The sequence below is a fragment of the Platichthys flesus genome, chromosome 8 (genome assembly GCF_949316205.1).
Source record: "Platichthys flesus chromosome 8, fPlaFle2.1, whole genome shotgun sequence".
In the NCBI taxonomy this organism is placed as follows: domain Eukaryota; kingdom Metazoa; phylum Chordata; class Actinopteri; order Pleuronectiformes; family Pleuronectidae; genus Platichthys; species Platichthys flesus.
The window spans coordinates 13,521,107-13,538,725 of record NC_084952.1 but is presented as its reverse complement, the minus strand read 5'-3'; the positions used below and the strand labels follow the sequence as shown (position 1 = coordinate 13,538,725).

General features: G+C 39.0%; 3 protein-coding genes across 3 annotated transcripts; all 3 read right to left on the bottom strand.

The window, feature by feature from the left end:
* Nucleotides 1-240: 240 nt before the first annotated feature.
* Nucleotides 241-6,442, bottom strand: zgc:195212 (DUF4554 domain-containing protein). The gene is made up of 12 exons (XM_062394349.1): nucleotides 6,422-6,442; nucleotides 6,116-6,239; nucleotides 5,496-5,549; nucleotides 5,304-5,425; nucleotides 4,786-4,841; nucleotides 4,045-4,240; nucleotides 3,183-3,306; nucleotides 1,757-1,906; nucleotides 1,497-1,618; nucleotides 1,066-1,176; nucleotides 772-870; nucleotides 241-660 (listed from the first exon to the last, which is right to left on the bottom strand). The coding sequence occupies exons 1-12, from the start codon at nucleotides 6,440-6,442 to the stop codon at nucleotides 613-615; spliced, it is 1,227 nt and encodes a 408-aa protein (XP_062250333.1). The 3' UTR covers nucleotides 241-612.
* A 1,117-nt stretch (nucleotides 6,443-7,559) lies between these two features.
* tstd1 (thiosulfate sulfurtransferase like domain containing 1) lies at nucleotides 7,560-9,970 on the bottom strand. Its single transcript, XM_062394553.1, has 4 exons — nucleotides 9,852-9,970; nucleotides 8,355-8,483; nucleotides 7,904-8,066; nucleotides 7,560-7,782 (listed from the first exon to the last, which is right to left on the bottom strand). The coding sequence occupies exons 1-4, from the start codon at nucleotides 9,862-9,864 to the stop codon at nucleotides 7,728-7,730; spliced, it is 360 nt and encodes a 119-aa protein (XP_062250537.1). The 5' UTR covers nucleotides 9,865-9,970; the 3' UTR covers nucleotides 7,560-7,727.
* Nucleotides 9,971-10,599: 629 nt separating this feature from the next.
* Nucleotides 10,600-12,768, bottom strand: si:ch1073-303k11.2 (LRRN4 C-terminal-like protein). Its single transcript, XM_062393187.1, has 2 exons — nucleotides 12,635-12,768; nucleotides 10,600-11,783 (listed from the first exon to the last, which is right to left on the bottom strand). Exon 2 carries the CDS (start codon nucleotides 11,779-11,781, stop codon nucleotides 10,996-10,998), a length of 786 nt encoding a protein of 261 aa, XP_062249171.1. The 5' UTR covers nucleotides 11,782-11,783; nucleotides 12,635-12,768; the 3' UTR covers nucleotides 10,600-10,995.
* Nucleotides 12,769-17,619: the final 4,851 nt, after the last annotated feature.

Genomic DNA, 17,619 nt, shown 5'->3' with positions numbered 1-17,619 from the left:
GATGGGCTGGAAGATTCTCTAGTGTGAAGGCAAGTGGGCGTTGAGGCAAGCCACAACTTTAGATCAGAAATATATTTCAACCTGGATTAGAAGCTGCAGGAGTTAAGTCAGCTGATATATATATATATATATATATATATATATATATATATATATATATATATATATATATATATGAAAATGTGATGGTTTCATCTTCTCATACAAACTAATTTCCTGTTTTTAAAAAATATATAAATTTGATTTGTTTTTTCAAAATATTTATTGATGCCGTTTGGTGCTGCAGGATATTGTTACGGGCATTTTCTATTGTTTTCTTGATGTTTAACTAACCAAATAATTAATAATAATGCAATAATTAGTTGCAGCCTTAATATAGATCTCCTTTAAAACATTTGTATCTTTTGAACTAAAAGTACATTTTGGGTTTGTGCAACACATAGTATAATAACAAAATACAAGTATTTTTCTTGTAATCAAAGGTTAAATAATTTGTCTTTATAGTATCACCAGCACATTTGCAACGTAATGAATATTTACTCCAGTGTTAACTGCTTTCAGAGGTTTCAAACATAAAACATCTCTTTTTTATAATGACAATCTCAGACAGTCTCAGATTTCTGTCCTGGTGAGTCCATCACTCTCTTCCTCTTCCTCCATCTGTGGGAGCAATGATGTGTTGTTAGATAAAGATACCAAACCAGACCTCTGACATTAATGAAGGGCTGCTATAGGAACTGGTTGTTGTATGTGAACAAACATCCCACTCACCTGAGCAGAGTAGCACCGGCCTCTGGGTGTGAATTTCCATGATGTCACCTTCCACAGAGATTCACAGAGGGAGGCCGACAATTCATGGGTGTCATGTACCTGACAAACATACGTACACATTTGTGACTTCTGTCACACCATCAACATGAATATGAACATGTGTTTGTATGTAACATGATTATTTACAGTCTAGCTGTTAACATCTTTGTGTTGTGTCTTTTCAAATGATTTTCTATTTAATATTTTAGTATAAATATCTGCATGTTCATTTCAATAATCATTTCTTTCTCACACCTTCATGCTGTTGAGACAGGCATTTCTGAAGTCCATGTTACTGCTACAGCTCACGATACTGATGGACGAAGAGAGAATCACCTTGACAGCTGAACGCAGCTTCTCTTGGTGCTGTCATGTTGAACACATCAGATCAATTATATCATTATTTACTTGAGCTATAAGGTATAAGGTCAAGTTAGATAGAAAAAATGACCCCCATAATCTCCCAAGCTGAAACTTTCTTATTGCTTGTTTTGCCCGACCATTAGTCCACACAAAAAAGATTTTTAATTCATAAGGGATAAAAACAAAGAAAAGCATATAATTCTGAGATTTGAGTAGGTGGCACAAGCCAATGGTTGGAGGTGTTTCTTAATGAATTGATATAAGGATTAGTCAAATATTCATTCCAAATCCAACTTGGATGAGTGTTTGTGTGTCATGCTTGCCCTTTTCCTGCGCTGTTGGGCTTTCAGTGTTTTCTTTAGCTCAGTCTGCAGGGCTGTTGTGACTGCCTGCCGGTTGTGGCTGAGAATATCCTCCAGGTGGTGCTCTATCAGGGCCTCCGTGGCTGTAAGAGCATCATATATACACTAGTTTCCACTGTGGCTGGAATAATATATAACTCTTGTATCGTAGCTGTTTAGGAATAAATGAGGGAAGGCTGTCTGTAGTGTTTTGTGAGTCTGCATGACTCAGTTTCTCTCACCCATAACATCAGAGAGCTGCGAGGTGAAGGGGTCGCTGTGCTGCAGGAAGAGGAAGAGCAGGAGACCCTGCTGCATTGTGGGAACAATTGATTCCTCCTCCTGGTTTTCTTGCTCTACTTCATACACAATGCCACCACTGAGCACAAGATCTGCAGAGGATGATAAACATTTATTTTCTCTAACAAAAGACAACAAGGAGTAAATAAAGGGGAAAGTCTCTCCAAATTGTAAAAAAACATTGCAAGCCCAAACTGGTTGAAGACACTGTTGCAATCAAACAAATGGGAGACACACCCCTGGGTAGGGCAGATAATCGTTTCTACCATTTGGTTTTATAGATCTAGTTTGAATAGCTTAATGCCAAAGTAAACCTACCTCCATTAATGTAAGTGTTTGTGGTCCTCTCTCTGACTACGATCTGGGCCGAGTGCATTATGAGACATTTCATTGTGGATGTATGAGCCACGTGCATCTCATGTCGACCTGTGGTTTCTGATTCACTGTGTCAACTACGGAGGAGTCAAATACATAATGCAACAGCAGTTTCTGAGATGTTGGTCAGTTTTTAGTTTTATCATGATTTTACTTTGTTACAAACATAAATGCTCCCCTGAGCAGATGTAAGCATCCTCATAAGATGGTGAAAGTGATAAACATTATAACTGCTGAATGTTCACATTAAGCAGAATTCATGCAGCTATTTAGCCAGCAAATTAGGCAAAATCCTCATTTTGATCGCTGTGTAATAACTGCTATTCTAACCAGTGCATAATTATGGTATAGTTTTATTGATCCTGATCCTGATCAAAGGTAAAAATGACAAACTCAGATACGGATTTCTGGTATAAATTAGGATGAGAACCAGAGTCTCCAGAGTCTTCATCACCGTCCAATCATGATTAACACTTTCTTCACCCCAGATTCCACACAACACTTCTCTTATGTGCAGTATGATAGTGTGCAACAAGACACAACACTCTGTTTGCAACCAACATAAACCACTGGTGCAGACTATAGTTTAATCGGAGCATTACTCATAAGAGACGATCATATCAGTGCTGAGCCCCAGATTTACACTGTCGACAGGAAATGGAAATATGTGTTGTCTTTGAGCGCTGTCTCTTTAAGGTACTTGTTATGTGTTCTGTGTCTGTTCTTTGTTTTTTGTTCTGAAATAGGATCTTCTTTTATTTCTCTGACTCAAATTATGGGCTCTTTGGTATTCATTAACATTTAAACAAGCAGCCACAGGCCAGGGCTGAACGCACACTCTCTAAACAGTTACAGGTGGCTGAGCTTACTCTTGCACTCAGACTGAGAGAGGTATGTCACTTGCTTACTCTGTGAAGAAACAATCCTTCTTGTAAAATAAACTAAAATGTTTCCTGTTCTGGTGTGTTGTTCCCATCAGTGGTTGTTATCTACCTTTGTAAGAGGAGCAATGGAGGCCGTGCACGCTAAGTTCTTCACAGCCCAGATGAGCAGGGAGGTTCTGGAAGAAACCCGAGGGGCCTGTAACAGGAACATTACTGGGGCTGTAAACCAAAACGTACACACATGGGAAGTCAAGGAAGACTAATTATAACCAGATGCCCATTCAACCTCCATAGAGTCACCATGGAGGAGCAGTGATTTTACTCTGAGCTCCTCTCCCTCAATGACTGGTGAGAGCAGAAACCCTGAAAAGGAAACTAGTTATCGGTATTGTGATTGCAGTCTTTTGGTTAATTCCCAAATCATACATCACCCTGTGCAAGGGTTGAGGGTTCTCCCTGGTGAAAACGATCAACTATTTAAGGAAAGTGGCCTGGGACTTGGAATTGCTGGCCATTATCACTGCAGCTGGTTCCAGTGCACCCTGGAGGTCACAGTGTTATGAAGCTAGTTGAATCCCACCATCTGCAAAAACAACAGACATAATCCAGAGACCACAATGACACTTTTCTAAACGCCCCCCCAATGATTGTTTCTGGCCGAGGAGGTAAAGAGGGTTTTCCACTAAGGCGGGTTGGTGGTTCAATCCATGGCTCCTCTTGTCGGCTTTCCAGGGTGTCCTTTAGCAAGAAACTGAACGGCAAATTGCTTCTGAAAGCTGTGCTGACAGTGTGTGAATGGTGCCATACAGAAAGGACTTTGTGTAGATACGCTGTATGAATCTGTGTGTAAATGGGTGAATGCAAGTTTTACTGTTAAGCCTCTTGAGAGGTCAATAAGATTGGAAAAGCTTGAAATAAAACAGTGCATTTACCCTCACATCCAGAATAATAATAAAATTAGCAAAGGATATTTGTATGTGTGTGAGCTGGGTTGACAGATTGGGGTACTGCAGCACACAGGGGCTAAGGAGTGTGACAGGCTGGACGCTGAGCTCCCCATACAGGCCTTGATCCATGGCTCGAGGTGGGATACTGAGCAGCAACCTGTCTCCGAGGTCAGGGTGTCCTCCCAGACACCAGCATCCTTTCTTAACACACTCTGGAGGCCTTTGAACCCAAGAAGAGAAAATTACTTCCTGCAGACTAAAGTACATAATTTGTCTATATTGAGATAAACATGATATAAGATGATAAAACAAGTTGTCACTACACATGTTTTCCTGAAAGTAGGATAGCATAAATAAATAATTTAAAAACAACATTACTCTGTATTACAGCTGACATCCAAACTCAATGAGGTCTCTCCTGCCTGTGCAACTCTACTTTTCATATTCACTCTGGAGGAAAATGAACACAGGGTCAGTGCTTCATAAAACAGAGGCTGATATTCCCATCCACCATTTAAAATAATGAGCTGCTGCATTACACCCATGAGAGATTAACTGGATTAATAAGATTTTATCTTTGTGATTATAATGATGAGACTTTTTCAATAGTATTTGTGTGAGGCTTTTTTAATTTAAATTTCTTAAATTACTTTATCCAATAACTAAGCACAAGGTTATTAACATGTAATACAGACTTTCAAATAAATGCAATATGTGATTTCGTTTACAAGCGTATTTGTGGCTTAGTAATGTATTAGAGTGTACCTGAATTCTGGTTGGAGGGTCTGCTGGTTGAGTTTGAATTTGAGGTGGATTTTAATCTGTAAAATTATAAAGAGTCAAGTTTTTACTAACTAGATTTGCTTATAACTATGAATAGGGAAACAGATCCTCTCATACCCCTGCATTAGCCAAGCTGAATGTGCGTAGGAATGTCTCTATGTGGGTTTTCCACTCTGGACTTAAAAGTCTCGCATCTTTCATCTGTAAAGTGAAGAGGGGGAAACAGAGAGAGGCAAATTACTGTCACTACTGAGATTAGATAGGAAATACACAAGAATTTCCAAGTTTAAAATGTTTGCCTCCGTTTGAGTCTTGGGGCTCCACCTATTGACATATGTGCAATTCTGTTCCAATTGTAAAGACCAGTAATTTGTCCCTGCACAGAAGCTGCATCACAGGACAATCCAATACAAATAAGCTGCTCTGGTGCTTAAATGTTCAACGTTCAGTAATTTTCATTCAGGACAACAGGATGCTAGAAGGATGATTGTTGTATGTACCTGAAAGGAGAGGATTAATCTGAGGGAACCATAGACATCAGTGAAGGCAGTCAGCTCCTCAGGGTCAGGCTCAGGACACGGCCACAAGCAGGGAAACATGCTCGCCTTCAAATCTGTGAGATCTCATGAAGAAAACAGAGGTTCGATAGAACACAGATGCATTCACACTATGTGTTAGGTTTGTGTACATACCAGGTTGGAGTGCTTTCATTTTAATCCCAGTGCACCAGGGACCAGCAGCTGCAACTGTACAAAAAAAGGGAAAACGGTTACAACACCTGGACGTTTGTTATTGTGATCATTGTTTTAGACTATTTATTAAACCCCTGTTCTAACAGAGGCTTGGAGCAGTCGCTGTCCTTTTAATTCTCTATACAATGTGGGGGTGGAGTTAATCCCTGATGTTATATCATCTGATATAAGTGTTTTCTACAGTGCAGGCTTCACTCAGTGACTCCTCAAAGATTGGGGATTATTAGAACTGAACCTAATTTCTAACTTGTGTGCACCATTATTAGACAATTATACTGTAGAACCAGTTTGTAATGGTTTGTTCAAACGTCTGCTTGGATCCACGCGCCAACTCTGGATGAGCATGATGAAGGCTAACAACATGCTAACAACACATTTTATTCCTTTAAACTTCAATCAACTCGTCAATAAGTGATTTTTTTCAGGTTGGTTAAAATGTAAATGTTATTTCCTTGAGGTAACACACTGAAACAAAACTTTTTTCTTCTATTTAAACCAGTGATAAGTACTGAGCGGCTTGTTTACTGGCTCGTGTTGTGGGTTGAAGAGTTCCCGCTCACCTGTGCAGTTCAAACTATGAGCAGAAGGTTCAGTGTCAGTCCACAGAAGAACAACTAGTCCCCCGTTCGTCTTCACGTCACGCTGTCGTCTCTGCTTCCCCAGGAGCTTCACCAGCCTCAACACCTGCAGCCATCACAACACCTAGCTCAGCAGGCTAACGCTACACATGCTAGTTAGCTTAGAGTGAACCGTCTGTAATTTATAAACTACAAACTGTCAATTCATTATAAAGGACAGACGGTCTGTTAAACAACAACTTTACCAAGTAAAATTAAAAACATTGAAAGATAAACTGAAAGAATTACCTGCTGGATTTCTCTCAACATGTTAGTAAACTACTGACCTGACATCACTGTGAAAGTGCTACTGAAGGTTAATCAGGAAAATGTACCTTAAATATCCGGGGTAAATGTATTGTAACCTATTCTGTAGAAAATTAATAATGTGATTTACATTATATATATTTAGATATGACTCACTGGGACCTTCACTTAAAAATAGTATTTTATTGTTGAAGTTAGGTTGTAGCATTATTGTTATACATTTTAGATGATAAATATTATAAACATAAATACATTCATTTAATAAAGAAAATATATGTAATAATTTTTGTGCTAAAGCTAATGGCAGTTTTCTATTTGATCTGATGCTTATTTTATTGATTAATGGAGTGATGACTTCATAATAAATAAACGTCTGGAAATGAAAAGTCACGCATTTACTAATCTGGGTCAATACCGTGAAATGTGTGAGTGAGTGCTTTTGCATGAAATATGACCTAAGCAGTTATCTCAATAGCTTTTCTGTTGGTAAACTACCCTCAAACTGAAGTACAAGTTATTCAAAATTGCACTTAAGTTCAATATATAAGTAAAATTACTTTGTAACATACCAGCACTATAGTGTGAGAACTTTAAATAGCTGCTATAAATCAAGAGGAAGTGACCTCAACTACATTTTCGTAAAATAAAACAGGATTTTGTTATGCTGGTGTCATTAATCCACAATTAAACTCTGGAAATGTTTATTACCAGTAAAAAATATAAAGAATTCATTGAGTTATTCAATAGTTTAGTGATGTAGTAACACTATTAGGCATATATAAACAGCACATAAACATTATCAGGTATAGAGATTTTTAATGTTTTCATTAATATGCAGTATTTGTTAACATCAGTAACTTCCATTAAGATACACACCAGTGTCCAATGGATTTTAGTTATTATTGTTCATCAACAAACTTAAATACGATAACAACTACATTATACTGTGTTATAACTATTTAGGTGACCTAACTGAAACTCACTAACTTTTTTCTGACGACTTCATGTTTGTTTTCAATTTGATGCGACCACTGTGTACCTCTTTATACTGTGCAGGAAGCGTTTTTCAAGTTTAGCAGAGCTCTCAATAGTGATCCACAGAAATAAATGTAGTCCTGACCAAATAGCCTAATCATTTTATTTGAATTCATTCATACATTTCAAAATGAAAACAAAACAGTATCAAAAAGGTAGCATTGAACTTCCCAAATATTTCTAAATTTTTTCTGTCAAGCTTTCACAATTTATATTTCTTATAAATATATATGAAGCATTCCTTCGACATGAGTCACTTCCCCTCTCTCTCAGACCACTCCTTGTATCCTCCAGCATAATTACGAGCACTGAAACACAAGGCAAGCACAGAATAGAACATCATTACATAACAACTTCAAATACTCATGGATATCAAAAGCATGACATATGTATGTGTGTATTATTTAAAGGTAACAGTTATTTATTTACTTCACATATCCTAGTTCTTGGGCCTTGCTCGTGGCCATTTCACCTCGCCTGCCCATTTGGCAGTGGAATACCAGCTCGGGGGCGTCCATCGGTGGCTTGGTCACCCCGTACTTGGCCTTGAATTCTTCTGGCTGCATTGCAAACGCAGCTTCGACTGTATCCACTGAATGAATGAACAAGCATAACTTTAAGATAACATAAAGCATTTACATGAATTGAAAAATGTTTGTAACCTGAAGAACCAGACTCAAGTGCAAAGATGCCTATCCTACACGACACACTGGTATTTCAAGTATACGCAACACACCCAGAAGCTAAAGTCTGGTTGTGGATGATTAGCGGGAACCGTGGGGACCGTGGGGGGAAATAAATGAAATTCAGCAATCAGGATGAGTTATATGGTTGATTTCAACGATTTCTCTTCCTGTAAATGAAAATAAAAGAAGCTCACCTGGGATGTGAACAGATCCTGGAATTTGTCCTTTGTCCACTTCTCCTTTGGAGCGGACATCAACCAGGAAGAGATTCTGTCTCTTTTCTAGAAGAGCTTTCAGATCCTCATAGGACACCGCCTTGTTGACTGGAAATAACAGAGAGAACACATTAAAGACGTTGTAAAGTGTGAGCAGCCATTGTTGAAAACTTCCATAAAATTGCATCATTCACTCTTCAGACACAGATTAGGCATAAAGTGATAAAACAGCCTGACATAAGATTTTATTACTGACCATCATTTTCCTGTGATAGGTCATACTATGTAGCTGTACCATGATACCTGCTATGTGGCTTCCTTACACAGGTAACAAGCGAACAGCCTGATAATTACAGATTTGTCAAATGGTAGGAGCAACAGGTATAAGCCAAGATGTGACTGATACATGTTAAATACTCTTTATTTGCTGATATATATTTATATATATTTAGTGTTTCTATGATTAGTTATTCAATCACAGAAGGCTACCCTTTACTTGAATTACTTTATTACTTTACTTTATTAATTTCTTCTTGGATTTTCACCTTCTCATCCTGATGATCATTGCAAAGTTTTGAAGTATTTTTTACACTATTCTTACACTCAGCATTTTTAGGATTCACTCAGACATTTCATTTTCACAAATATGCATATCAGGGGACTTTAGTTTATGTTGGATTTTGATATCTGCTTTTGCTCATAGGCTGAGTCGTGTTGTAGAACCACCTAGGTTACTGTCTCTGTTTTCATCTCGGATTTGCTGATAATTAGTGGAATCCATTCTTCCCTGAATTTGAGCTCAGATAGTTGCCACACAACCCAGAGGAATTAAACCTCCTCCCACATGCTTAGCGGTCGGAAAAGAGGAGGGTGGAGGTTCCTAAGCGCTGATGAGTGATGTGACCAAAAATGCCACCATTTTTTATTTCATATTAAAGTTCAAAACTGACATTGACCTTTTTGCTGGTCCTCACAAATCCAACGAGCTTTTTGAGGGTTAAGACTTGGCGTTAGGGTTGTAGCGTCCTCACAGCTATAGAGAGACGTGCATGTGTGTGTGTGAATTTGTAGTACAGGTACAGTTCTCTCATCATGTGGTTTGTTGTAGGTTTATTTGGTGACAGTGAACTAGACAAGCGTTCCCTGAGGATACACCCAACATCCGTTCTGCTGAGTCATCCTGAACCTGACATCTGTACAATTAACACAGAAACCCTCAATATCATCATAAACAGAGACGATATCCTCATTTGTTATTTATCTCATCAGCTGATGAGATACCTGCAAAGATACCCACACAGTTTAAACGACCTGACAACATAAATATACGGTTAATGCAACTTTGGGTGTGATTGTTATCTAAGTAAACGTTAGAGAAACAGGCTGATTAACGTAAACTCAATTAAAGTTTAAAAAAGCTCGTGTTTTGAATATTCAACCTCATTCATTAAGTTAAAAGAGTGAGTGGAAACTCACCTGCGCCTGCCATCCTGCTGCTGAACAAATGTGTATGCACCTTCTTCCTCACATTGTTCGGTGGCCCATCATTGGTTGAGACACCGGAAAAAGGCGGGACTTACGTTGCGAGACTCCAGCTCATGACCAATTACCACAACTTCCTGCGGTTTATATCTTTAAGACTTTCAAAACAAGAGTGGGAAAGATACCGGGATAGAAGTCGTTGAAAGGGAAGAGGTTTCACCGAAGTAGAGGCAGCAAAGCACTGCATTAAATACCGTACAAAAGTATCAGTAGTATACTGTAATGTGATATTGTTGTGTATGCAGTACCGTACTGTACACAAGTTTCAGAATCCCTTCAAAGTTATGGTATGAATACTGTTTATCAATCAGTTTATGACGCACAAAGTGAAATCTGAAATAATGATAATAATAAATATCTGAGATCAGGGCTCTGTGGAGGTCAATCACTCCTCACAGACATTATTTCATATACACAATATATTATTGCTTCATTTTTGTTATTTATTTATTCTTATTTTTGATAAAATGATGTTTATGTTGCATGCTGATTATATACAAATTGTTTATATTAAAGGCATAATTAGAGTTGAGTTCCATCTTAGGCATATAACATAAATGTTGTCACTTATTTTTGTAAAAATCATTTTCCATCTCTCTGTTTGACGACCTATACAATCTTCAGTTTGCAGTCGACCATCGGATGCCACAGCACATTAAAGCTCCCCTTGTTTTTTGCTCTGTCTTAAAAACTAAATATATGCTATCAATATCATTACTATTACCAATCTGTAAGTCATGAACTATAGGCCAGTGCAAAAACCTTTTGAATCAAAAATTCAATCAAAACATTTCAAACAGTTTTTTATTAAAATAAGATTTAGTTCATTACAAACGTTTTAATCAATAGCTATTGCCTAAAAATGTATTTACAATAAAATTTAAATCTAAAGTAAATCTACAGAGGTTAATTTGCCAGCAAACGACCCTGCAGTTATAATCCCCAAATAGCTTGATAAACTGTTATTATTTATTATTGTGCGCGTTATCCCAGTGATTGGCTTTTGTTCATAATCACACCAGCGTTTCAACTCTATCTCTTATAACTGGGATGGTGGTCCCTGCTGCACTTTTCCGGATTACAGAGTTCCCTCTTTGCTGTAAGAAGGGTTTCCTAGTCCATCAGCAGAGTCTCTCTTCCTCTTTTGACATATTTTCTGTTTCCATAGGATCACAGCAGTTATGATGATAAGTAGAAGCAGGGCGACTCCTCCACCTAGGATCCAGACCAGCAGGTTATGACCAGAGTTTTTAGGAGGGTTATACCGGGTGCAGGAGAATTCTGAGGGGCTGCTGTGTCCTGCACTGTTCATCGCCTCCACACACACCCTGGTCCCAACTTCCAAGGATCCCACCAACCCTCGTCGTAGAGCATCTCCAAACTCCAAAGCATCGCCTTCACCTCCCTCAACCAACACTCTATACCCAGACACCACAGAAGATGGAGCACACCACTGCACCTCTATCTTCCCGCTGTTAGCTCCATTACTGACTGGCAGCACTGTCTGGATGACTGGTGGGTGAGGAGGCTCATCTGCCCCACTGATCCCAGGACAGAGGCACCCGGTCTTCTCCGAAAGTTGGTAACACGGTTCCTGATCCTCCAGGCAGGAATTGATCTTGCAGAACTGGGGTTTCGTATTGAGAACTGCAATCTTCACTGTGGACGGGACTTCAGAAAGAGAGCTGTTGTCATCGTCATTGTAATCATCCTCATAGTCATCATCCGAGCCCAAGCTATTAATGAATCTGATGCGAGGACGAGTACTGGGAGAGGAAGTGGTGGCAGAATGAGTGAAGAGGTGGGAGTGAAGGAGTGGCGAGGCAAACAGAAAAAAAAGAAGGTTCCTGCACAGTGACGTCATCTCTATGGATAGAAATGACAAATAATGATGAGAATGACTTCGACAAAAAACAATAATTTCAAAAATATTACAACCATAAATAGATCCCATTTACTGTAATGGCATGTTTACCCATTCGGTGTATAGAAGTAATGAATCAATATTGATTTCATTGATTTCTCCTTTTAACTTGTGGCCTATATACAAATCAAGACTCGTTATGGAATTCAAATAAAGTGGAAGAAAGAAACTGAAATCGAGATGAAGAAGTTATTGTGGTCATGGTAACTGCGTCAAATCACAGTAACAAAAATACAGATCTTAGTTACAAAACAAGACACAAATGAGTCGAGGATCTGCAAATAGTAATACAAAAGGTTTTTCCCTTTTTTTCATTTAGGATATGTCAAAGAAAAGAAAAACAATAAAGTTTGTTGAGAACAAAGGTATTTGGCCACATTTGGGATCGATTTCACTTTAGTTTACACATTTGAGAATAATTAAACTTTCACAATGTTCTTGTTCCATCCTGTAAACAGCCTTAAATAAATAAATACTGAAAGCTGGAAGAACTAAAATACTTCTATTGGGGGGAACCCTTCAGCACTTCCATTTTTTCTGTGCAGGCAGAAAGCCAGAGGAGTTGTGTGGGAACCCAGAACTAAATCATAACAAAAAATAGGAATGGATTTAAATAACACTCAAATTGAAAACATCTCCATAGAAGATATGCTCTCATGCCTTTAAATGCTGACACAGATGACCACATCTCTAACAATGACCATGTGATCATGGAGTTTGCATCAGTACACGTAAAGTGATGAAATAAATGGAAAATAAAGTAGAAGATAAGAGGAAAAGTGGATTTCTATACCTGTTTGATGCTGATGGATTGTTGGAGTGTTTTCCTCGTTCCCAGTCTGTGTGCTTACACCGTGTGCTCACTCACTCTTCAGTTCTCACCGTCTTAAGTAGTTTCCCTTAGTCTCTCCTCCTCCTCCTCCTCCTCAACACCCCCCAATTTTCTTCGCTCAGTGCCTCTCCCTCCCCTCTTTCACTCTTTCATGCTCTGTCTTTTTTCAATCCTCGCCTCCTACTCTGTTTCCACAGGGCCCATGGAGCAGCCATTGCTGAGATTTTTTATTTCTTAGTGTTGGAGATTTTTGCGACAATGTGTGTCTGGGATTGGCAATATAGGGGTTTGTGTGTGTGTGTGATGGGGGGGGGGGGATTATTCTGTGCCTGTTCAGCATGTCAATATGGTGAGCAACAGCAGCAACAGCAGCAGGAGGCAGGCTTGTGCTTGTTGCAGTATGTGTTTGTGTAATCTGTAGGTGCAGTTGTGTGTTTTTCCTAACTTTGAGGGGCTAAAACTTCTCTCTGCAGGTGTCCCCCCCCTGGAATGAGCGGGACATGAGGACACTTTATTGTGTGTTTATGTGTTCCCCTTTGAGGGTGGGGGGTGAAGAATGCACAAAAGTGTATTTATTATAGACCCCCCCCCCCCCCCCCCCATAGCCACCATAGTGACAAGCTGGGGGGAACGATAAAAGGCTTTCTTTTTCCCCCGTCCTTTTATGGGGTAAGGCTGGCAGAGTAGGCAAGTTTTTTCTTATTCCAAGCGCCTGCATTGAACACAGATGAGAGGAAAAGTACCAGCGCAGGAGCCTCTTTGATTACACAAACAAAAAAATCCTGGAGACTTTCCTTCTCAGAATGAATGCATTCATCGGTCCTTACAACCTTCGAGTTTAGCATCTGTTTATTGTCAAGTACATCTAGTGTATGAGGAATTTTTGGGGTTTGTTAGTTTTTGAGTTTGTTTGAGTAAAACCAGCAACATAAAGCAGAGAGGGGGTTGTGAGAGGTTTCACTTCCATCTATAAATCAACTTATAATGTTCATGTGAAAGTAATCTGATTTAATAAAATGATCACAAAAGTTCTGAGAGCACAGAAACTATAACTTATTGAGAGAAAAACTAAGAAAAACTAAAAAACACATCCACCTAAACTTCACATCCGGAAACTGGAGTACAGATTTATGTAGCTGTTTTTAACACAAAGATGTAGAAAAAGTGTTGTTCAGCTTTTTGTAAATTGTGTGATGTACTTGTGATTGTGAAAGAATCCAAAATGAGAAAAAATTTCACACATACAAAATCAGTCACAGAACTATATAGTTTTAATTCCACAATATGTTTCCAGACATGAAAAACACATTGTTTCAACTAAAAATGCTGAGATAAAATAGCCTACAATTTCGAGTGGTTCTTGAGCTACATGTTGACTCTTGTAAACAAATTTCACAATTTGGATTCCTTCTCAAGTATAAAACTGTGACATATGTGCCTCTTCTTGTGAAGCCTGTCTTACGAGTTCTCTGTTCAACAAATTGTCATTGGCTCTGAGGAAGATCTTGAACGTCAGTCATAACATGGCATTATTTGGTTCCGGTTGTCGTACACACATGTCGGGCAAATGGCATCAAAAAGCTTTTCTCTGGACTACGTGACACTCAGAGCTTTAATGTCCTGTCTCCTGTGCTGAGTGTCTGTGTTTATCCGGACACAACGAAGACAGTCTTAATGGAAAAGTACGATTTCTCTTCCTGAGAAAGATCAAACATTTTAACTGACCTACTTTCACATGAAACCTAGTTTCAGATGTTAGGGGAACATAACAGACAGGAGTTTTTCAATATTGTTCTTGGTGGGAAAATATGTCACTGTTGGTTGTTTGGTCCATCCAACACTTGGGGTCTGTTTCCAGTTGTCGCAGATAGTCATGGTCCCAAGAGGATAGAGCCCCTGACGCATGAATATCAAAACCATGTATTTGTGACACATTTTAATCACACACAATCCAGCAGATAATTCATATATATATATGTATATATATATTTGAAATATCTGCTGGATTGTATATATATATATATATATATATATATATATATATAACATAGAGTATATATTCTATAGTCTGAAATGGGTGGCAGAGGTGAGTCTTCTAAAATCTAATCTCTCAAATCTAATCTCTTCTCTACATCTTTTTCAGCTTCAAGCCTCCAGTTGTTTTGGCTGCACGAGAGACAAGCATCTCCTCCAGCCTGTCTGTCCCCCTGTCCATATCCAGGAGCTGATAAGTCTCTGATGCTAACCCGCTTGTAACTGGGTGGTACAGGTTGCTGTGACTTATCACACATTTCATGATTCATTTCGACATTCATTCCTGAACGAGACAATCCGTCTCCAGGAACTCTGTGTCACACAATTCCAGCAAAACAACAGTTTTTTGTTTGGTATTTCCACTTCTAACTGTAGTTGGCGTACAATATTGTTGTACTCTTGTACTCTTGTGTCATAAACTGGGTTTATGACACTAAATCTCACTCTTGATCAATTTAGGGAAGAGGACCGTGCAGGGACTAGAGTGTGAATTTTTCAAACTGCAGTATCTCAGAAATACAACCGCCTGGATTTCCACAAATTTTGTTGGAAGGATGGGACACGGGCCACGAAAGAACCTCTTAAATTCAGGAATCATTTTCTTTAACATTGTGGGATAGGGACTTTTTTTGCAATTTCCCAAGGACTTATTCACGGACCTAGATGAAAAAAAGCACATATATTTAGATGCTTGATATCCATCAGTGTTTGCAAATTGTCTGGGCTTGATTTGATTTAAAAGGGACTATTAGGCCTTTAGGGCATTTTGGGCTCCACTGAGTGCCAATCTAATTTCAGTTTTGGTCCGTTTCTTTTCTTTGTCGGCAGGATTACGTAAGAGCCACAAAAAGATTTTCACAAAACTTTGTGGATCAATGGGTCATGGGCCAAGAAAGACCTTCCAGATATTGTTTATCCACACAGTGATCTAGCAATTTATTTATCACCTTCTTTAACTGTGCTAGATAAGTTTTTTTTTACATCTGTACTAATTTCCCAGGAAATTATGATTGGTGTGGATCCAAAGAAAAATCCAGACCAAGTGGATTCAAGAAGGTTAGGGTAGCTTTTTAAGCTGTTGCATGGTAAAAGTTTGGCAAAAGAAAGAGGCAGACTGGGGACTTTTTAATCACTTTCTTTACCATTCCAGGATAAGGCCCTAGATGGAATTGTCTCCTGAGTTCTATTCTACTTATTTGTATGTTACACTTTGGCTTTGAGGATCATGTCCTCATCACTTCACACACAGGCACTGGACCACTTCACCTCTTTCAAACAACTTCTGCTACCATTCTGTGATGTCATAAACAGCATAGTGTGTGGGTCTATATATTAGCTTTTTTTTTCGCTATAACTCATGATCATGGGTTGTTGAGTCATTCCAGGATGAATGTGTGAACACACCTCTCACATGCAACCAATCACAGCGCAGGAGGCAAACACAGAACCGTGAACAGATTGTTCCACTGATATGGTTCACAGTTTTGTCTTGAACTCCCAAAATACCCTCATGCACCGATGAGTAAAGAGGTCAAGCTGGTCACCCTTGAACGGTGGGTCACTTGTCAGTGGGCGACTTCACTGAGGAGACATTGCTCATTATTGTATAAGTAGGATGTTATGGGTTTGTCAGTGAGAGGCCAGAGTGCTGGAGTTTTGCACAGACTGTGGATCTTAGGCCCCAGAGGAATAAAAGAGGCCTTAGAGTGTGAGTCATAGCACCAGAGATAATGTCTCCCTCTCCCACCACCACAGCAAGTTAGAGCACGCTGCTGGAGAATGAATGAGACACCCTGCACGTATCATAACCATCTACTTTGGATTGTCACCACCAGAACAATTTCCCCAGAGTGTTGTAAACTCTTATAAAACCTAAATACTTTAAAACTAAGTAAACACAAAATCCCTCCACTTTAACATCCACTCACAAAGTCGGCCTTCATTTCTCTTTCGGACTCAGACATGTGGGGGCCTCTCTTGCTCCCCTTGCTACCCACACCTCTCTGAGGATTTAAAGTATTCCTGTTTAAACAGGACATACTACCATTGGCTGGATCCCTGACACTTTTGACCCCTCGTTTCATTCAAAAGGAATCCCGGGGTACAATTATAACCAGACTCTGTGAAGTTGTGCGACCGCTATTTTTAGTCGTGGAGCCAGAACGGGCCATCCAAACTTACTGTTCCTCATGTAGCTAATTGGAAACAGCCGTTAGGTGATAAAGCGGCTCCGTCTGATGACAAGGTCTCACATTCCTCCATCACAAAGCATGTTTTGACAATTATGACCAATGTAATGAAAAGAGTGCGGCGGTCAGAAAATATTCTACAACAGGTGGAATTTAGTTTAAATCCACCCTGCTGACGTGAATATCCATAGATGGTAATGTTAACCTTAGGGAAGGGAAAAGGCAAAAGACAAATTCATGTGTCCTTTTACATTTTGAGATGTACCACCTGAATGTGTCACATTTAAAATAGATTACCCAATGCTGGATACGGTAAGGTGTGAGTGGGAAGTGAGAATGCTGGACTAAGGTTTGAATTGTTCTTTTACCGACACTTTGTACAAAATAAAAGCTCTTATTGTGGAATATAGCTGTGTTATTATAAAGTAAAGTGTATTTATTCGTTACAATTGTTTGTACTTTGAGCACTGGTTGATTATGATGGCAGTGCCGACAGTTTCACAATTTAAGAATTAATAAAATGAACCATTAATATTATAATAATAATAAAATTGTATTATAAATAATAATATGGTATATGTATTCTCAGTTTTAGAATGTGAATGTAACTATTGAGTAGCTCCAACATTGCTCTTGTGCGGTCAATGCTGAACAACAACTTACAGTGTTGTAGCGCCTCTTAGTGGCACATGCTTATTATTAACGCCTGATCATGGTCAAACG

Coding starts and splice junctions, on each gene's coding strand:
- zgc:195212 (XM_062394349.1), bottom strand. CDS start 6,442: ATGTTGAGAGAAATCCAGCAG. Junction 5,550..6,115: donor TCATAGTTTGAACTGCACAG/GTGAGCGGGAAC, acceptor TTTTTTGTACAG/TTGCAGCTGCTGGTCCCTGG. Junction 1,907..3,182: donor CCATTGCTCCTCTTACAAAG/GTAGATAACAAC, acceptor CATCCTCTGCAG/ATCTTGTGCTCAGTGGTGGC.
- tstd1 (XM_062394553.1), bottom strand. Junction 8,067..8,354: donor AGGATCTGTTCACATCCCAG/GTGAGCTTCTTT, acceptor TCATTCATTCAG/TGGATACAGTCGAAGCTGCG. Junction 7,783..7,903: donor CAAGAACTAGGATATGTGAA/GTAAATAAATAA, acceptor CTTGTGTTTCAG/TGCTCGTAATTATGCTGGAG.
- si:ch1073-303k11.2 (XM_062393187.1), bottom strand. CDS start 11,781: ATGACGTCACTGTGCAGGAACCTTCTTTTTTTTCTGTTTGCCTCGCCA.